This window comes from Pelodiscus sinensis, chromosome 28 (genome assembly GCF_052426305.1).
Source record: "Pelodiscus sinensis isolate ZL-2025 chromosome 28, ASM5242630v1, whole genome shotgun sequence".
Taxonomy (NCBI): domain Eukaryota; kingdom Metazoa; phylum Chordata; order Testudines; family Trionychidae; genus Pelodiscus; species Pelodiscus sinensis.
In genome coordinates, this window is record NC_143079.1 from 7,052,736 (window position 1) to 7,073,860 (window position 21,125).

The window sequence follows — 21,125 nt, forward strand, 5'->3', positions numbered from 1 at the left end:
GGTCCCTAAAAATCTCTTCTGGGTGGCCACCTGAACACTCAGCTTACAGGAAAAACTCACGGCAGTCTCTGGTTTGGTCTCCTTAGGCTGGGACAGCTCGAAGTCTTTCCTTGGAGGCCAGACCTATGAGAAGCCGGCCACGGTGCTGGGTTCAGTCTGTCTACCCTCTGGTTTTGGGAAGATGCAATAGTTTAACAGCCTCGGTGCTGGCTCTGATGGGACACAACCCTACCAAGGAGGCCCCCTCCTGCCCACCGCTTAATTACAGAGGACTTTGCTTCTGCCAGGCAAACCTCTCTTGTGGCACAAAAAAGGAGGTGGGTTTGCTGCAAGTGCCACTGAAGGTCTGAATTGCTTTGCTCAGCCCTGTTGTAAATTTACAGCTGTGCCACCTGGGTGTCAAATGTTAATAAATATGAATGGTCGGGAGAGGCTCATTTGCATACAAATCTCATTGGTTAATGGAAAGAGGGGAGCTGCAGCTTTCCAGGAGCAAGTTTGCTATGCCGTGGTGGCTGCCATGAAGTGGAAATCCAGCCTGGGAGGATCACAGCACGGAGCCGCAATGAACCGCGTGGGCCCCATGGTGTGAACAGCCGTCACTCAAGGCAGAGGTGCACGGATACAGACTGGTCTGCATTGGACCCACACCACTAACCCCAATGAGTCAATATCATGGCTGAAGGCACGGGAGAAGAGGGAGGGTGTGGCGCAGTTGGGAGGGGAAGAAATGAGAAACAGTAGCATATAAAAAAGTTTATTCTTCCTTCATACAAATCATGTACAAAACTGGAAATTTAAAAAACCTGGCTGGGCCAGAGGTCTGTACAAACAACTGCAACACACAAGAGGAGAAAAAAAATCCTATTTTTATATTACCTTTTAAGTTAAATACTTACATTTAAAATTCCTAATAAATACTTAAATATGCCACCTCCTCCAGCTTCTTCTTTTACGCACAGCTTTAAAATACATGGAGGGATTCTGCCACCGAAAGAAGGGAGGGTCATTCGATGTTCAAGCGTTATTAGGGAAAGGGACGGCTGTCCAAGCCGCATGCCGAGCGGAGGCTGGCTGACCATGAGTGTGCCAAACGCAGCATGCAGGTGCCAGCTGGCTTTTTGGAGGGCTGGATGGTCACCCCCGCATCACTCCACCCTGCTCAGTAACGGTAGTTCGTTTCACGGCCAAACTGTCCCTCCGCTATGTACAAAAGCTACTGGACTGGTGCCCAGACAGCATGTCCCAACCCATCCAATAGGCAGTGCTGTGGTCCCCATTGGTCGGAAGGGGTGCAGAGACATGCCCAAGGTCCCACATGAAGTCTGTGGCAGAGCAAGGGTGTGAACCCCGATCTCTGGCGTTCTCAGCAGAGCTCTGCTGGGATTTGGCCCCCTTGAAGAGACAGCAAAGCCCTGTGACTCACAGGTTCAGTACCAACAGAGTAGAGTCATCTGCCCCTCACTTCAGTCCTCAAGTCTTAGATAGGCATTGTCTAATCCTTCCATACAGCAAATGAAACAGCTAAAATGTACAGCAAGTAACAAATGACCCAGAAGCCAATTAAAATCTGCCTGCCACAGAGGGAGGTAGAGGCTCTGGCCAGCAAACAGCTTATCAAGTTTCCCAGAAAGGTAAAGCAGGCGGCGGCAGGTGTTGCATATTTGGTTGGGTCGGGTCTTTCAGAGGGGAGCCCTGAATGACGAACATGCCAGCTTTGCCTTTCATCGGTCTCGCCAGCTACCAAGACCCCGCAGCCGGGACGAGTCAGGCAACGCCAGATTTCCCTGGTGTTTCACGAGAACGTATTTGAGTCGTTCCAACAGAGCAGTACCCAGAAATCCCAGCTTGGCTGTCTCACAGTAACTTAGATTCTGCCCTTTGGAGGAAGAACCCGTGGCCTGTGCAGCTGATTTTGCAGCATCGCACTCTTCCTAGAGGGCGTGAGGCTCTTTTGTTCAAGTGGCCAACTCCCCTCCCACCCCGCAGCGGGTCTCTCCCAAGGATGCGTTAACACAGCCCAGGGGAAGAGCCAAGATTGGAGGCATTTGTGGTTCTGGCTTAGAGACGAGTAAGGCAGTTCCCCCTGTTCCTCAGTTTAATTCTTCCTCCTTGTACAGGTCAGTCAGCTTGGCGCGGATAATATCCGCAACGCCTCTGAGATCAATCTTCTCCAAGGTCTCCAGGAGCTGGTTGACGGAGGCTCCTGCCCCAGTTTTGTTCTGCCAGGTATTTAACATCTGGTAATGTGGCTCCTGCGAGTACTTGTCGCTCCTCTCGGCCAACTCAATCTCGTTTTCCGAGAGGAGGAGGGCCCTCCCGAACCTTCTCCAGTCCTTGAAGGGCACTTCCTGAGTGAAGATCTCAAAGGAGCACCGCAAAACTGGCAGAGACAAGATGGAAGCACCCAATGAGAACCTCCCCATACTCACGGTCTAGTAGTATCCCATGGGAGAAGCAGGGAGATTTCTTCCTGACCCCACCTCCCCCCATCCCCCGTGACCAGACCCTGAAGCATGGGGATGATTCCTTTTGTTGCTATTATCTCTGTTAAAGAGCTAACCTCACTCTTAACAGGAAAGTTTGTCACAAAGAGACCCTGAAAAATGCCAGTCACGCTCCTTCTCCAGCCTATCACAGGTCCCTGTGATCGTCACAGCCCATGGATTTTGGACCCCAAGGTCTATGATGGTTAGGAACACACTCCGAACCTGAAGGGGACAAGGATCCTCTGAGGTTCCCTTTCTCCTCAGGGGATCCTTTGCTTGCCAGGCCGAGGGGACTGCTACCCAGAGCTAGAGGAGGTTGTGTCAATCTCCCCTGAAAAATGGCTTCTCACTTGAAGGGAAAGTTCATAGAAGATTTGGCCAGAAAAACTTGGATGGTCTCATGACTAATTCTCTTTCCCCCTCCCTGTTTCTATGGGAAAGAGGGGGAGAAATCAAACCTAGACCCCAAATGAGAGTTTGTTTTAATTCATTCTCAGCTAAAAAACTGCACAGAAGAAAAACCCATTGAGCACTAAGGCTGTTTGAAGTGTTCAGCCCTGTTTTTAGCTCCCAGGCGAGGGGCCGACTCAGAAGTCACTTGCTGTTACACCACATCCCCAAAGCACTACAAAGGACCACCCCACCACTTACTGTCTATTGGGTTCTGTTCACCGATTGGCACCAGCTTCCTCCTCTTGCTTGCCATGCCCGAGGCTGGGTTTTGCTGCAACACCTGGGAAGATGGCAAGACAGCGGTTACCCTGAGCAACAGGCTAGTCCATGCAAAGATGCCTGCAGGCGTGGGGCAGAGCACATCTGTCTGAGCCTCTGGGCACAGCTGTTCTCCAGTCCCTAGAGGTTCCCTGCCCCATAGTTACGGGGATTCTCAGAGCGGATGCCCCTAGTGACCTGCAAGCTAATGCGCACCGATGTTACCTCCAACCAGAAAGCACCAGCAAAACAGGGGGGAAAAGGGGGGGAGGGGGAAGGAGCTTCCCTCGTCTCTGGGTGATGGAGACATTCAGGGGATCTCTGAGGTGATGGGGGCGCCACGTGTCCCTCAAGCATGGGTGGGAGGGGCCAGCTAGCAGTGGGACTAATGGGGGCTGCATCCCCCTGACTCATCGGCGACAGCAACATAAGTGCGACAAGCTGGCCACAGCTTGCATGGCCCTTCGGCTGCCCCATGCCGGGGGAGGGGCAGGGCCACCCACACCCTCCCCGGCGGGAAGCAGAGCCATGCAGCCGAGGGAGCAAAGCGAGCTGGGGGTCTCCTTGCTCCAGGCCCCCCGCCACTGCTGGGAGTCCGGGATGGGAGGAAGAGGAGCGTGGACCCCCGCTGCCAGCACCGGCCCCATTAATCCCCCTCTTTTGGGGGGAGAGGTGGGGCGGGGATGGAGCAAGGGCAGCCCCCCCTCCCCAGTCACTTCTGCCTCCTTGTGGGACGCTTCAGCTGAACCCACCTAGCGGTGACATGCTGAGCCTCCTAAGCTGGGGCAGAGGGAACAGCCCTGCGGCTCCACAAGGGAAGGGAACGCGGGGTCTCTGTTCAGCACCCCAAGGCGAGAAGCCCTCAGCCGGGGATGCTGTGAAATGCTGCACCCTGCGGTTCCCCGCTTGGTTTCCTGCGGCGTGAGGAAGAGGCGACGGCCAGGAGATAGAAGCCCAGCTGAGATCCCCCTCACCACTTCCTTCCCCGGCCAGGCGCACTAGATCAGACAGTCCCACAGGGCGGGGGTGGGGGCGCTGGGAGATTCCCATCCCTTGATCCACAGACACGTCGTAGGGCATCCCAACCACACTCCCCATAGTGGCAAATGACTGAATTCATGCTCTTCAGCCTTTGAGAAACTGCTTGGGGACACGTGAAACTTACCCCGGGTCAGACCATACAAGGGGCCGGATCGGCCTTCAGAGCTAGAACCCGCAGGAAGGGCACGTTGGTAAGTTACCTCCAGCTTCGGGGCTGTTGCCTGTGGAGCCCTCGTCTCGCCCTGGCTCTCCTCCCTGGCTGCTTCTTCAGGGTCTGACACAGTCAGCAACACACTCCGGGATTCCTGATCCAGCTGCTCATTCCGCATGTTGTCCTGCGTGCCCGGTCTCCTTCGAGCGCAGTTCCTCAGCGGCGACAAGATATGATGAGCCTGTGTTAAAAACCATGCCAAAAAGCCAAAGCTTTCAAACCAGCTGTACCATCCCAGGACCTGCCAGGGGCCCGCACTGCAGAGAGGCCCATGGAAGAGTTCCTTCAGCAGAAGCTACCATCACTTAGAGATGAACCCAGTCCCCCACATCCTAGCTTCGAGCCCCCAAGTCCGGTGGAGGGTTGGGTCCTGGAGCGGAAACATGAAACGTTCCCAAGTTGGCCAGCGGAGTCCCAACCCCTCTGCATTTCTGGTGGGGCAGTAGAATCCGACGGCCCCTCAGAGATCAAGCCAGATCACCCACAGGAGAGCTGCAAGAGGCCCTGCGCTCCGGTCCGGACGCAGTCAAGTTCTCAGGAGACCAACTTGCAGGAGCTCGGTACTGTCACACGCCTCTCAGGCCTCACGCTTCCCTCCCCCCGCCCCCAAAACCCGTCTTCCCACAGCCACATCTCCCCCGAAGACACGAGAACGAGAGCACGGTGGGACGGACACCCCCTCGCCATGGTGGGCACGTGGCGCACGCAGCCCGCTGGGTTTGCTAGAGAAGAAGGATTCTCTCATGAGGGCAGCGAACCAACAAGCTGTCAGCGACCTCGACCTCGCAGAGGCCAAGTGGAAGGGATGGGGGGGGCGCGCAACATCCTGGCCAGAGACTGCCTTGAGCGTCAGCTGCATTTCCACGGTCCCCCCTCCAGTAGCTACAAGAGCTTCTGGCTCAATGCTCCTCCCTTTTGGAGGGTGGAAGAAGCCACCGCCCACCCCATACCCCTGGAGCAGCAACATCTTTACTTGGGACCGACGCAGACCCCAGGAGAACCTCGCGTTTTCAGGTTACACGTGATCTTTGGAAGCCCAGGAGGAAGGGAGAGACGGCGTGAGCACAAGGGCACGCGCCGGGGGGGGGGGGGGGGGGGGCCGTAAAAATCAGACTCCGATTAAACCCACTCTCCCCAGAGCACCCAGCAGACCAAGAGACCCTCACCTTAATGCTGGCGGACTTCTTTGTCGGGTCCCCTGGAAAAGAAAGAGGGTGGTGAAGCACTGGGCTGGGTTCCTGAGGGAGGGGAGTGAAGTCTCCATCCCTAGAGATTAAGTCCCGGCTTGACAAAGCCCCGGCTGGGATGACTGAGTTGAGGTTGGTCCTACTATGAGCAGGGAGGTCTCCTCCAACCCTCCACTCCTAGGATTAGGAGTCTCCCGTCTTTCCCTTGCACCGGCACCTCGTGGAGAGGGGAGGAGAGGGCAGCGGCTTGCGTCCGAGCCTGCAGGGAGTCAGTCCTGCCCCACTGGGCAGCCATTTGAGTTCGGTGGTTGGATTGTAGCAGCCAAACCGCCCACACAGGCTAACCGGCCTTCCCATCACGCTGGGGCAGTGGTCCCCAATGGGTGTCCCACTGCAGGTCTCCATGTGCTGTATGGAAGTGACCCACGTACTACAGACGACCTGCACGGCCCTGGGAACGTCACATGGGCCACGGCCGGGTGCTGACTGGGCCCTCAGCAAAGGCTGAAAAACCCATCTCTGTTCAAAGCTGATTTTTCTTCCCCCAAAGTGCTCTACAGTCCATGCACCCCATCACTGCACACCCCACCCAGAGTCCTGGAAACTGCAGGCAGATGGGCAGCGTGAGTGATCATGTGGCCCATGCATCCCCAAGATACAGCCTCACTTCTCCCCCAACACACGGATGCTTTCTTAAACCATCAGCGAGTCATTTTCCACAGCCTGGATTCGGCATGCACCCCTCCCTGGGTCCCACGACCCCCGCACTGGGAGCGTCACTTACCTTCAGAAGAGGATTTGCGATTCCTTCTGCGCCACCACCAGACCCCAAGCAAGGCCCCAACCACTGCTAGAAGCACCAATATCCCAGCTACCATCATGCCAGTAATGCGGCCTAAAGGAGAAGACACGGGCACCGAGAAGGCACTCATGAAACGTAATCACCAGAGTCTCCTCTTAGCCAGCCACTCCAGTGGGTCACTTCTCCACCACCGGTGTAGATGAGAAGAACGGGACCCAGAGAGACCGAACGCCCAACCCAGAGACCTTCATCCTCCAAATACAGCCCAGGGCTACCCATCAACTGTCAGCTGCCATGGGCCTCTTCCCTCAATGGCTCCAGAGGGAACCCTGAAAACCTTCACTTTGCGGCTCACTTTTGCAGATACCCTGCAAATCCACAGGTATTTGTATCCGTATCTGCTTCGTAGCCCCAGGCAGCCACGGCTGCGGAGAGGTGCGGCTCATTTTTGCAGATGTGGATGCCAGCTTTGCACACACACACACACACACACACACACACACCCACACCACCACCCCCCCCCCAGGGCTCGGCCGCTAGCCCTCAGCTCTTACCAGCTGCAGGTGGGGGGCTTGTGGGATGTGCACACTGGATGTCACTTTGCGGCGTACAGGAGTTGACCTGCACTTCGCCTTCGGGACACCTGAGAAAGACAAGGGTGGATCCGAATGAGGGGGAAGCCACAGAATTCCCCACAACGAAGCGAAAGGCAACCCTACAGAGCAGGATCGGAATAGGCTTCTGCTTCAGCCTGGGAGACCCATCTGCCTGCCCACCCCCAGGCTGGGACAGGTATTTCTCCCGCTTCCTCCTCAATCCAGCACAGCGGCAGCTCTCACCTGGTTCTGCACTTCTGGCATATTTCACAGGGATGGTCCGGCGAGCAAAAGGTTCCATTCTTGCAAGCACACTGCGTGTCCTTGCTGCTGTGGCATGGACTTAGCTGCACCTCATCTGGAAACCACAAGCATACAATTGGTACTGAACTGCCCCACCCTAATCCACACTGTCAGGGCAGAGTGTTCACGGCTGCTAGCGTCACTGGGGGAATGAGCGAGAAGAGCTTCGCTTGCACTAAAGGACTGAGCGTATGGATTTCTTCGATGGGGCCAGAGATCCTGCCTGCTCTACACTGACAAAATGTTTATCCTCAGCACAGAAATCTACCGAGGGTACTTTGCCAAAGTCTCCATCCTCCCTCACCCACTCCTGTAGGTGTTGGTAGAAAACATCCACACCCCTACGCATGGGGTGCTGGTCTCACTCTTGTAAATAGGGCAGGCAACATCCAGGTGTCTTGTTAAAATATAATTTGGACCCATCAATGTTGATGTAGGTATTTTTTCCTATTACTTTATTTTTCTATTATTAGAGTTGTAGGAAACTATGGAGGAGCCAGGCAATTCAATGGTAGATGTTGAGATTCAAAGTTAACGTTTCATAAACTGCTCAGCATCCCCCCGTCAAAATATAACAAGCAAATATCCTTTAGCCAAACTCGAGTAAGTTTTCAAGCAGCGTTTTGCTTACTTGCCCATCAGCAAATTTCAGTCACTACATTTCAGTCACTGTATGTCTGTGAAATTGACACTTACCAGTGAAATTCTAACCCTTCCAGCCTGTTTGTAAAGCACACATTTCGTCTCCTCCACAGCGGCTGGTCCGCATGGCGGATAACAGCCTCCATGGGCAGTTATGCTCCTGGGTGAGTGTGTCTGTGGTGTGCTATGTGGCTGCCGGTGAGCGCGCCCCTAGGTTGGGGGGCTGTCTGTAGGCACGGACTGGCCGCCTATCTCCTAAGGTCTGTGAGGGTGAAGGATCATTTTCTAGGAGAGGCTGTATATTTTCCAATGATGCCATGGTGGGGTTTAAAGGTGGAGGCAGTAGGTGATTACTGATGGCAGTTGGCTATTGTCCTTGCTGGGACTGTCCTGTGGTAGGTGACTTCTAGGTACTCGCCTGGCTCTGTCAATCTGTTTCTTCGCTTCTTGATAAGCAACTCTCTTCTTTTGATACACTAGTACATCTAGGCTGCATCTAGACTGGCATGATTTTGCAGAAACACTTTTAACAGAAAAGTTTCCGTTAAAAGTATTTTCACAAAAGCGCATCTAGAATTTGCGCAAAAGCATCTGTTGCCAATCTAGACGCGTTTGCGCAAGTAAGCCCCGATCGCCATTTTAGCCATCAGGACTTTTCTGTGCAAAACAGTTCTTCCCTGTCTACACTGGTCCTCTTGTGCAAGTATTCTTGCGCAAGAGGGTTCCCCCCCCCCCCCCGAGCGGGAGTATGAAAGTATTTGCACAAGAAGCACTGATTTTATACATTACAAAGTCAGTGCTCTTGAGCAAATTCAGGCAGCCAGTGTAGACAGCTGGCAAGTTTTTGCACAAAAGCACCTGCTTTTGTGCAAAATCTTGCCAGTCTAGACGCACCCATAATGTGTGTCTGTGCGCGCACATGCACAGGTGTGTGTATATGTGTGTGTGCGCATATTTTATATTGCTATTGGCATACATGCAGCCCTAGCATACGCAGGCACGATAGAGCACATGGCGCTGCATCTGTGCACATCGGCTCTGCTGTCCCAAAGCCAGACACCAATCCTGCTAGAACAGACCCCCACTAGGTGCAGTCTAGGTGGCTTCTGCCTCTTCCCATCACTCAGTAACTTTCAGCGTCGCTGATGTACGAATAAGCCCCTTATTTGTAACGTGGCGGCAGCAGCAAACAGCACCAGTCTCTGGCCACAAGGCTGTTGTGCTAGGCACTGTACAAACAGAACCACCCAGCTGCTCCCGGCCTATGGAGCGTACAATCCCTCCGTAGCTTGGCTCAAACTAGAAAGGTGAACCGAGCTCAAACTAGAAAGGTGAACCGAGCACAGTGAGAAAACTGCCCCTTGGGGGAGTGGAGGGAGGACTCCGGCCTCTGTTTCCCCTCCGTACCTTTTCTGCAGACATGACAAGTCAGGCACCTGGAAAGCGCATTGGGGTACTCAGTGAACCCAATGCCTTCTTCGCACTTGTCGCACTTCATGCTCGCGTTCAAGTAGAAACCTGCAGGAAAGGAGGCGGTGGTCTGAGATGAGCGGGACACGGATACAGAACGGTGATGGGGAGGGAGTGCGTACCCCGCCCTAGGCCAGAAGGGGGCGACCCTCTGCCCACAGCGTGGGGAAGACCAGTATAAAAGGAAGCGTCTCAGCTCAGTATGGGTCAGATGCCGCCGTGGAAGGACGTGCAGTGGGAACTCCAGCTGAGCGCCAGCCACGGACCCCATCAGAGGAAGCAGGAGACCCGAGGCTTCATGGGCTGCCACGCCACTCAGAACGGTAAGAGGTGGCCCAGGGAGGGTACACGAATGGTATCTCCCACCAAGGCCCGCTCAGTGTGTTTTGATGGGATTCCCCCCATAGCCAGTGGCGGACCGTCTACACTGTCCCTTCTCGCGCAAGAAAAGCCCTCTTGCGCAATGCCGTTCTTCCGGTCAAGTAATAGGTGTAACAGCATTGCGCAAGAGGGTTTTTCTTGCGCAAGAAGGGGCAGTGTAGATGCTCCTTCTTGCGCAAGAGCCTCTTCTGAAAAAAAAAAATGGTGGCTCATTAGGTATGCAAATGAGGCTTGGTGATATTCCACAGCCTCATTTGCATATTACTTGCGCAAGAAGCCGCAAGTGTAGCCATAGCCCAGGTGTTTATTTAGACTTTGGTTCAACTTGTCAAATCTACATGCGAATTCCAGCACAACAGTTTGTCCGGGAAGGGGGTTTTTGGCCTAAGAATGGCAACTTGCAAGTCCAAAACCATGTGCCCAGGGAGGTTAACGGGCTCCCCCACCGGCTGCTGTAGGCTGCCATTCTTAATGCCTGATTGGTGCCCATTTCTTCCAGACAGTCCGGTTCGGCCAGTGGCCAAGGTGGAGGGTCATTGTTGGCACAGGAGGGTGTAAAAATCACATTAGCGGATGGGCACGTGAAGGAGGGGACAGATGATGGTCCAGCTGATGTGGCTGGGTCCAGTGATGGTATCACTAGGGTAGATGGCGAGGGGGTTTGTTGCAGGGATAGGTTCCCGGATTCGTGTTTCTATTCCCTAGTTATTCCCAGAGCAGAGAGGCAGGCAAGAGAGGGGGCAGACAAGGCCACTCTGGGAGCATGGTACCTGCAGGGCACGTTTTGCGAAGACGATCTTCATGTTCGTCGAACTCCGAGTCCTCCGTGCTGTGACTCAAGGCTCTGAGGATCGAACGAGGCCCCTCCAGACTCCGGGTCAGCGAGATACTTGCAGGCCTGGCTTCATGCTAAAAATAGATGTAAAGACACAGAGGGTCAGTTTGGACGGCTGATTTGTGAAGGGGCAGCATCTGGCTGAAGACCGGAAGGCTGGGAAGCGGGAAGAGATGCGTGGCGATTGGAACATGGAGATGCTCAAAGGAAATGTGGACAAAAGACTGGGGGTAAGGACATGTGGGTTCCAGTCCCCGCTCTGCCACTAGGTGACCTTGGGCACTTTATTTGCCTCTCTAGGCTCATGGTGCCTCAGGGAGCCACAAAGGACCTCAACCCCCAGGAGCAGTGTTCCCTCTAGTTTTGTTTTTTTTCCATCCAAGTGCAGAATAATTTGTTACATGCACCAAGGCACAAGACGATGCGCACCACCAGTAGAAACATATGCTGTCAGCTGCTGTTCACTGAAGGCACTCTGCTAATCAACGGGGTAGCATCTGAATCTCTCCCAAGTGCATCACTTACAGGGAACACTGCCCAGGAGAAGCTGATAAATGTTTCCTAGAATACTAGATTGGAAGGGACCTCGAGAGGGCATCAAGTCCAGTCCCCTGCTCTCACCGCAGGTCTAAGCACCATCTTCTAGATCATCCCTGACAGGTGTCTGTCCAACCTGCTCTTAAATATCTCCAGTGATGGAGATTCCACAACCCCCCCAGGCAATTGATTCCAGTGTTTAACTACCCTGACCAGCAGGACGGTTTTCTTAAATGTCCAGCCTAAACCTCCCTTGCTGCAAAGTCAGCCCATTGCTTCTTGTCCTCAGAAGTCAAGGGGAACAATTTTTCTCCCTCCTCCTTGCACCGATCTTTTAGGTGCTTGAAAATTGGCATGTCCCCTCGCTGTCTTCTCTTTTCCAGACTGAAACTGGGCTCCCCGGATCTCCGGGCCTACAGAAGGGGGCAGGATTATCAGGAAGGGTTCCCTGGAATTGTTCTCTCCCAGCTGTGTCTGGTGCATATGAACTGACGGTGGGGTGGAGGGGGGGGGGCTGAAGGAGGCCTGCAAACAGCAGCATCCCAACCAAGATGCTAAAAGCAATGCTACCAGGCAGACACCAACAGCTTCAGCCTCACAGTTGGCAAGGAGGCCAGAGCTTTCCACGAACAGCCTTGATCACGAGGAAACCTTGGATTAGTCCGTTTTATCCGATCTAGACGACCAGGAAGTCCCGCCCCTCTTTCGGGAAGCCTGGCGCACAGGGCTTCACAAGCCAGCGCTCGTGTTTTTATCTGTATGAGTCATGGCTCACACACGGACGCTGCGCCAGCACGGAGAGCCGAGCTCACCACCTCATTTTCTACAGGTTAGGTTAGAGTCACGGTGCGGGACACGCCCTGGCTCTCTATCCCCGCAGAGTAACTGCTCCGTGCCTCAGTTTCCCTACCTGTGCTGAGGGTCACAAGTCAGGCCTGTAGCCCAGCTTCCTCTCCCCGCCCAACCCTAAGCTTCCTGGACAAGGAAATCTGGTGGGGAAAGCCCTCTTGCTGTGCAGAGGCAGGACACCGAGAGACTGAAGTTATGGGGATGTCTGTCTAGATTCAGTGCATGCAAGAAAAGCCTTTTTTTTTGTGGGGGGGGGGGGGGGAGAAGAGGCCCTTGTACCTGTTTCCATAACAACCCTCCTGGACTCTGCCATTTGTCCACCCCATCTGCCCCTCCTGATTAGTTCTGCTCTATTGTCACACCTGGACCAAAGTATTCGATTGCATTCTCGCTCCAACTCCCCTACCATCCCCCTTGCCTCTTCCCACCCTCCTTACCGGGGAGGGAGGGAAGAGACAAGAGAGGGAGAAAACCAAAAGGCTGTAGCCTTTCTATCCCTGACAGAACAGCCCGGTGCAACGGCAGAAGCAAGTATAGGGTGAAGGGGGATGTGGCTATTCCCAAACAGGAAAAGAAAAAAAGGATGAGCAGGGAGGGAGACATACAAAGGAAGTGGTCTTCTTAGATTCCCCCGTAAAGTTACCAATTCAGACCCTCCTCCCCTGTGCTAAACATGAATGGGACAACGGAGGAAATCTTTCAGCGCTTCCTGCATTCCATAGCAATAGAGAGGTAGCCACATTAGTCTGATCTTGCTAAAACAAAAGGAAAAACTATGTAGCACTTCAAAGACTAACAAGACCGTTTAATAGGTGAAAGCTCATCACCTAGTAAACCGTCCTGTTAGTCTTTAAAGTGCTATTGTACATAAGTTTTTCCTTTTGTTCCTGCATTCCATGGGACTTCATCATCCCTCCAACTGAAGCAGCCACTCCTCTTTTTTTTTTTTTTGAGAGAGAGAGAGAGAGAGAGAAAATATTCTCCCGCCCTGGTCTCTGGCACCATCTAGGCCAGTCCTTCCTCGCTCATCCCAGTCTCTGTAGGCCAATCAGAAGCAACACAGGCCTTGTCAGCACAAAGAAAAAAAAGTTTCCTGAGAGAGCCAGAAGCAGCTTTAAATAGATCTCGCTGGGTCTCTGTAGGAAGCAAAGTGTGAACCAGCTAAAATGCACATGCCACCATACAACTGCACAGATCTCAGTGGCGCAAAAAGAACACCTTGCCCTCTGAAATACACTTTACTTTCCCTAGCAACCAGGGAAGGTGTGAGCTAGGAAACGGGCTACAACGAACAATAAAGCTCCCAGAACCTCGGATGACTCAGATCCGTAAGCAACATTTTTTCAGGCCAACCCCCATTCCATAGTCCAAAAGCAAGGCCTTCCGCTTGTTCCCTGCGGCATCAGTGTATCCCTTTCAAGTACCTCCCCCCGCATAGCAATCAGCAGCCGTCACCAGACAAGACTTTATTTTCGTTAAGCACACAGACCTTTTGCTGGACGGTTGTAATAAAATTCACCTTGGGATCACAACATGTCATTATGGTTTCTCCTCCCCACAGCCATCCCCTGGTTAACGCTAATGCTAGGATTGGGTCAAAGCTGGAGGTGGAGGAATCTAACTCCAGATCTTCCTCATCCTCTGTTACAAGCCCACCCACTCGAGGTGTCACATCGCAGCCATCTGCGGGAATGCCCCCGACACATTAGCTGGCCTCATTGTCCCCATCAGCACTTCAAGAACCCCTCCCTGACACCGGATCCCTAGAGCCTGCAAATCTGCAGATGTCCACTTGATCTCCCCGGGTATCCCCATCCGCGGATGTAGCTGCGGATATCTGCGGCTCATTTTACCCACTTCAGAGGAGTTGGGAGCGATGCCGAACATGTTTTCTTGGAAGCGTTGGAATCGATCAGATGCAGCGTTCCAGGATTAGCGATACTGACAGACAAGCACAGAAGTGCCAACAAGTTACATGTAAGGGCTTTACAACTGACCAACAATCCATGTACCCGTTAAACAAAAACAAACAAAACACCCCACAAAAAACCCAATAAAACGTTCAGTTTCAGCTTTCAACAGTACAGCTTATCTAACCTACAATTACTGCCCTGGGTGGTAGCCAGGTTGCAATCAATACCAAACCCGCTAAGGCCTGCTCTATACTAGGGATACATTCGAATTAACATAGCTGGAGTTGACATACCTTGATTAGGGGCTGCTTTTGTCTGCAGCAGGCTCAAGCTTGCTGTGGACAGAGGCTTCTCCGTGGGATGCCAGAGCAGCCCCTGCCCACGGGAACTCGAACCCCCCACGGACAGAGGCTGCCTCTAAAACAGAGGCAGCAGTGTGGAGTAGCAAGGGGCTCCCTGGGAGCAGGGCTGGGAGTGCACCAACTGTCGGTCCCACCCCTGGGGACTATCGAATAGTCATGTAACCGCCAAAATTTGATCCAGTTACATGATTAGTCAGTTACATGCTAGCCAACACCCCTAACTTTGATATGAACTTTAGTGCCATCCCCACAGCGAGAGGTTGACAAGAGAAACACTCCCATCGATTTCCCTTAGTCCTTGTTAGGAGGAGGAAGAGGAGGACGACTGACACCAACAGGGGTGCCCTCAGCATTCAATTTAGCAGGTCTTTACTAGACCTGCTAAATCGAATGCCAGAAGATCAATCTCCCGAGCATCAATCCAGGGGTAAATACAGACGTGGTCTAACTCTGGAACAAAACAGCTTCATCGGTAGTTTAGACAGGCCTCGGTTAACACCAGAATGTCAAACTCAGCCAGCAAAGAAGTGAATAGACACTCCTCAGTACGTCCATAAACATGAGATAATGTTATCAGTGACGCCCAGACACAGCACATTACATCAGCCACCCTAAGATAGCTCCCTGGCTATTCCCGTCAAAAGGATAAAAATCTAAACTGCAAAACTGTGCGAAGAGCTCTATCAGGATCACCCATGGGGCATGTTTTACACCAGGGCTGCGTTTACACTTGCACTTGCTGAACAGAACTTTTGTCGTTCACAGGTGCTTAACTCCCTGGGGCAAAGTTTTGCTGTGCCGAATGCACACCTGAATACTGCTTCATCCACTGTCCCGCTCTCCTGTCGACAGAGCGAAACCCGCTCGTGGAGGGTAGAAGAAACGTTTTGCTGACCGACAACTTGACTTTGTCTCTACAAGCTACATCGGGTTGACATGCCCTAAGCCTTTGCCCAGGACACAGCCCCGGTCTCACAGGCTTGGAAAGAGCCACAAAGGATTAAGAGACTTGCCCAAGGTCACACAGGGTACGTCCATCTTGCCCTGCAAACCTGGATCTGTCAGAGAGAGACTCAGTGTCGGAGTCTCTGCACACCCAGCAGCATACACCTGAGCTTACAATTGCTCGAGCCGGCTCTCACGGCCAGACCGAGCCCATACGGAGCCATGCAGAGCCTGACTCGGGTTCTCAGCTTGAGTGGTGTCCCTACTGTAAAATGAGAGGGTTTGGGCCACGTCACAGCAGGACTCGGGGTCAGACCCTGGGGGGCAGAGGGCATCTTTAGACTTCAGTGTTTGCTGATCCAAGTCTCATAGTTTTGTGCGTGGATAGAAGAGGCTCGGATATGTGGGGTATAGACACATCCCTAGCACATCTGTGGCTGCAGCTGGTGTCTGCCTCGTCCCAACCCGGTTTTAATCACAAAACCTTCCCCTAACCCCTCCATGCCCAGCAGAGACAGCAAGGACTGACCAAGTTCCCCCTGTCCACAGCTGGCCCCTCCAGTGCAGGGTTCAGACCCACACAGAAAGGAGGGGAGCAGCACACCCTTCTCCATCCCTCCTCTGCCAAGAAAACCTCTAAAGTCACTGTCCAGGGGCCTGATCCAAGCTCCCCTGAAGTCAATGGGAACCCTTCCTCGGCCTGCAGCAGAACTGGCTTAGCCTTCAAGGACCGCACGGCCTTGCCAGCCACGCCGACTTCACCAGAGCAGTCTACGGAGGCCTGGCTCAGGGCTGGCCTAGGCAGAGACGTGCCAGCAGAAGGGGTTTTCCCGCTGAGCGCACAAGGCTAAAACACAAGGGGCACGTGCCAGCCCGCCAGGGGAAGGCTTGAAGATGAAAACAGGAAACGTAAATCCTATAAATCCTTCCCCGCCCAGGAGACTGACATTCCAACGTCTCTGACCCTAGTAGCATTAACACGTAGCTGTGAGGGGATAGGGATGTTAACGGTTACTGGTAGGGACTGGGGGACTCCAGCATGGCTGGAGAAGCCCTTGTCCACGGTGGGTCTGAGCATGTTGTGGGCAGAAGCACTCCAGCCTGGCCAGAGCAGCCTCCAGCCATGGAAGAAGGTGGCTGGGCTGCTGCTCCCCCCTCCTATTTAATTGATTACGCTTAACATTTAACCCGTTAATTAAACAGGATTTTACATCCCTAATCCGGGGCTACCCCTCCCAGATCCCACAAGATGCAATGCAACCTTGAGCCCAATTCCCCTGTCAAAAGCCAGGCCTGGGCAGTTACAGCCCATCATGCAGACGACTACTATTTACAAGGGCACGAGCGTGTGACATTCATCCCTGTGCGCAAAGCCACAGCATGGCCTGGCCACCACTGAAAATGGTGTTGGGTGGCCACACAGGAGCGAATTTTGCCACCCACCGCCTCTGGCGCCTCCTACGGCAACACCGAATGAAAGCGACATTTGTGCGAGGAGGGCTCTGGACTCTTCTACAACCCTGCCCCCACAAGGTTTGCAACAAGATGGGAAAGGAGATGGGCGCCGCACAATTTGGACGAACACACCACACATCAGTGTGCTTTGGCAGCACAGATGGAAACTAGCCATGTTGTAAGCACAACCCAGAGGCACAGTATCCGCAGTAACCTGTGTGCAATCCAGGACAGACCAGATCGGTCTTCAGCCCTTCGACTGCAGTGAGTGGCCAATTCTGTTTTATGGCACACCATTCCATGCCTTCCTCTCTTGCCAATAAAACCAAGCATTGGAGCAAAGCAGATGGTTAAGAATCCACGCCAAACCACAAGAACATAGAACAGCAGTACTGGATCTGGGTCAGACCAAAGGGCCATCTAGCCAAGTATAGGTGCCCCAGTAGGAACGAACACAACAGGTAACCAAGTTATCCATTCCCTGTGTCTGACAAACAGAGGCTAAGCACACCATCCATGCCCATCCTGGCTAATAACCATTGATGAACCTATCCTCCATGAATTTATCTAGCTCTTTTTTGAGCTCTGATTATAGTGTCAGCCTTCAATGCATCCTGTGGCAAGGAGTTCCACAGGATATGTCTGTGTTGTGAAAAACAGTACTTCCTTTTGTTTGTTTTACACCCACTACCTGTTAATTTCATTTGGCAACCCCTTAGTTCTTGCATTCTGGGAAGGAACAAACATAACTGATGTGCAGAAAGTGAATAAAGATATCGTAGACCTCTATTATATCTACCTTTAGTCTCTTTTCCAAGCTTACAGACTTACCACATTGGGGGGGGCGAGGGGAAGGGGGAAGCTTGTCTGTCCACACCAGTTAAGGAAACAGTACAAAATACAACAGAGTTGGTAAGGTTCTCAACACTTCATGACCCTTGTCCCAGAGAGATTAGAGTTTTATGGTTTTTTTCAGTGTTTTTTCAGCATTGTAGGTGCTTCAAAGGAACAAATAAAGCCATGCACTCATTCCTAAGTGCTTACAGGTGAAGGCCCCGTGAATGTAGTTTCCAGATGGCATTTGAATTGAAAGGGTGTAATAGTCACATGGGTTAAGTTAGCTGATTCCAGGTTCAAACATGAGTCAGCAATTATGGGACAATAAGAATAGGAAGGAAAGGGTGACGCTAAAATGACACCAAGTAGGCCTGGGGCACCTTAGAGACTTTTTGTTTTTAAAGTTATAGACTAACATGGTTCCCCCTCTGAGGCTAAGATCAGGCACATCACTTCCTGTTACTTTCATATATTGCTGGGGTGGAATTGGTTTTTGTTTTTGTTTTTTTAAAACAATCACATCTGATTGAATTTCTACCAGGTTGCCTAGGGAAGGATAAAACCGGAGAGATGGGTTCATATAGGTTTTGACGCACCAGGTAGAGAACGGAGGCCAGATGAGGGAGAGGGACAAGCAGTGACAGGGTACAATTAAGACTGCTGCTAACTGACCAAAGGAGAATAAAATAAAAACTGGGGAAGGAACAGCATGGATGAGGCCAGAACCCAAAAGCAGCTGCCCGTCCCAGAGGCAAATAAACCCCATCCTGGTCAGCATAATCAGACGAATTGAGAACTGCAGATCCTAAGCCAGTGAGGTTCTGAAGCTATAGCCCAGTCTCTCAACACTTTTTTTTAAAAAAATAAAGTACCCCCTTTTCAAAAAAAAAAAAAATTGTATGTATCCCCAGTAGCTAAACATTTTTTCTTCTACCATTGCAACACATTTGTTTAAACAACTTAATCGTAGCCGAGCAGGCAATGAAATTTTTGGGTGTAAAAAATACAAACAAAGTGCTGTAAAAACACAAAAATTCAGTTCTCCAAACTTCAGTTGTGTTGACATATCCCCCAGACTTCTCTCGAGTACCCCTGAGGATATTCATACCACTGGTTAAGAAACACTGTTCTAGCCAACTGGCCATACTCAACCAGCAAAATAACCACGCCACACGAGGCTAGCGGCTAACATGTTGGACTCCATGGTCCTAAGTGAAATCCTGCCCCCTCTGAAGCCAGGGACAAAACTTCCATTCCCCCCCCTCTGCGCCCAGGAGTCTCCTAGCGAAGGCATCCAAACTTTCCAAAACACACTAGGAAGTTCACATCCTAAGAAACACGTTCCCCACAACCCAAGCCTTGTTCGAGAGAGTCTCGCAGAAAGCCCCCCTTGTTCCTGTGGAAGAGCAGCAGGATGGGCCCAAACTGTTACTAAACCAACTGGGAACTCAGGCCCCAGAAGAAACAAACAGTTCACGAGTTCCTGGCATGTTCGGGAGCTCTTGGCACGCCATTGGCAGAAGCAGGAGCCCTCCGCACAGGGAGCACAAGACAGCAGAAAATCCCCCAGCATAGGGGACTCAGAGCAGTTTGCTGAGCCCGGCGCCAAATCGAACCCCCACTACAGACTGTCGGGGGTGTAACTATGGCGCTCGGGGGTGTAAATCCACACACCTGAGCTTAAAGCCGGGTGCAGACAGCGCCATGCGCCAGGACTTTTCTCCTGGGGTAGGACAGTTTTCACTTAAGCCAGCAGCAGCTGCACCCTTGCTGGCTTGTGACCAGCTCCCTTCATCCCCCTCCTCCGGTCACACACGCTACAAAAACGGCTTGAAGAGTGCCCAGGAGAGCCTCCCATTTCCCTCCCGCTGTTCCCACCCCCAGCTCTGCCCCGGCCCCAGCGAGCGCACAAGTCCGGACACGTTCCCCCGCGCAAGGGGGGACACAGAGCCGGCCCGGGCGCAGGGGCAGGGGCGCTCCGCTCTAAGCGGCCCAAAGAGTCTCTCTGCCCGGGGTCCCCGTCCCCCTTTCCCTCGCGGGCTCACCGCGAACGCGCAGAGAAGCAGCAGCAACACGCTGGCCAGCCCCGGGCTCATTCCGCTGCCGGGGGGGGGGGGGGCGCCCCTAGCGCCCCGCTGTCCCGGGCAGGGCTCGCCTCGCTCGGCTCCGTGCGCCCCTCTCCCCGGGACGGAGCGTAAGACTCCAGGCGAACGCTCCGCTGGTCTCGCCGCGCTCACTCCAACTAGCGAAGTAGCGGGCAAGGAGAAGAGGAGGAGCCCGGGGGCGGAGCGAGGGGGCGGGCGTGGGAGGAACCAGGTGTGGGGACCTGGAGACGGGGATTAGATGGGGCCTGCTGCTTTGCAGAATTTGTGCCGGTGTCTAAAATGCCTAGAGGCCCCCCGCCCCCAACACACACATGCCTCCTGCCTAAGGCTCCGGGGAGGAGTTTGGGGGCTGGGGCAGGTGATTGGGGTGCAGGAGGAGTGCAGGTTCTGGGGAGGAGTTTGGGGGCTGGGGCAGGTGATTGGGGTGCAGAAGGGGCGCAGGTTCCGGGGAGGAATTTGGGGGCTGGAGCAGGTGATTGGGGTGCAGAAGGGGTGCAGGTTCCGGGGAGGAATTTGGGGGCTGGAGCAGGTGATTGGGGTGCAGAAGGGATGCAGGTTCCGGGGACGAGTTTGGGGGCTGGGGCAGGTGATTGGGGTGTAGAAGGAGTGCAGGTTCCGAGGAGGAGTTTGGGGACTGGGGCGGATGATTGGGGTGCAGAAGGGGTGCAGGTTCTGGGGAGGAGTTTGGGGGCTGGAGCAGGTGATTGGGGTGCAGAAGGGGTGCAGGTTCCGGAGACGAGTTTGGGTGCTGGGGCAGGTGATTGGGGTGCAGGAGGAGTGCAGGTTCTGGGGAGGAGTTTGGGGGCTGGAGCAGGTGATTGGGGTGCAGAAGGGGTGCAGGTTCCGGGGACAAGTTTGGGGGCTGGGGCAGGTGATTGGGGTGCAGGAGGAGTGCAGGTTCTGGGGAGGAGTTTGGGGGCTGGGGCAGGTGATTGGGGTGCAGGAGGAGTGCAGGTTCTGGGGAGGAGTTTGGGGGCTGGAGCAGGTGATTGGGGTGCAGAAGGAGTGCAGGTTCCGGGGACAAGTTTGGGGGCTGGGGCAGGTGATTGGGGTGCAGGAGGAGTGCAGGTTCTGGGGAGGAGTTTGGGGGCTGGGGCAGGTGATTGGGGTGCAGAAGGGGCACAGGTTCTGGGGAGGAGTTTGGGGGCTGGGGCAGGTGATTGGGGTGCAAGAGGGGTGCAGGTTCTGGGGAGGAGTTTGGGGGCTGGGGCAGGTGATTGGGGTGTAGAAGGAGTGCAGGTTCCGAGGAGGAGTTTGGGGGCTGGGGCGGGTGATTGGGGTGCAGGTTCTGGGGAGGAGTTTGGGGGCTGGAGCAGGTGATTGGGGTGCAGAAGGGGTGCAGGTTCCAGGGACGAGTTTGGGTTCTGGGGCAGGTGATTGGGGTGCAGGAGGAGTGCAGGTTCCGGGGACAAGTTTGGGGGCTGGGGCAGGTGATTGGGGTGCAGGAGGAGTGC

General features: G+C 53.7%; 1 protein-coding gene across 2 annotated transcripts; it reads right to left on the bottom strand.

The window, feature by feature from the left end:
* Nucleotides 1-741: 741 nt before the first annotated feature.
* LOC102458875 (tumor necrosis factor receptor superfamily member 10B) lies at nucleotides 742-19,824 on the bottom strand. 2 transcript variants are annotated; one of them, XM_006135528.5, is made up of 10 exons: nucleotides 19,612-19,822; nucleotides 10,604-10,742; nucleotides 9,390-9,500; nucleotides 7,281-7,395; nucleotides 6,996-7,084; nucleotides 6,424-6,534; nucleotides 5,619-5,650; nucleotides 4,442-4,633; nucleotides 3,141-3,222; nucleotides 742-2,383 (listed from the first exon to the last, which is right to left on the bottom strand). In XM_006135528.5, exons 1-10 carry the CDS (start codon nucleotides 19,660-19,662, stop codon nucleotides 2,094-2,096), a joined length of 1,212 nt encoding a protein of 403 aa, XP_006135590.3. In that variant the 5' UTR covers nucleotides 19,663-19,822; the 3' UTR covers nucleotides 742-2,093. The 2 variants fall into 2 exon arrangements, with proteins under 2 accessions (XP_006135590.3, XP_089629983.1); XM_089773857.1 differs by having other exon boundaries at nucleotides 2,243-2,383; nucleotides 4,366-4,633; nucleotides 19,612-19,824.
* Between the last annotated feature and the right edge of the window lie 1,301 nt (nucleotides 19,825-21,125).

What these genes read in the sequence shown, in the direction of transcription:
- LOC102458875 (XM_006135528.5), bottom strand. Translation starts at nt 19,662, where the DNA reads ATGAGCCCGGGGCTGGCCAGCGTGTTGCTGCTGCTTCTCTGCGCGTTC. An exon ending in TTGTCATGTCTGCAGAAAAG is followed by an intron (nt 7,396 to 9,389) that starts GTACGGAGGGGA and finishes TGTGGTTTCCAG; the next exon opens with ATGAGGTGCAGCTAAGTCCA. An exon ending in AGAAGTCCGCCAGCATTAAG is followed by an intron (nt 4,634 to 5,618) that starts GTGAGGGTCTCT and finishes TTTTTAACACAG; the next exon opens with GCTCATCATATCTTGTCGCC.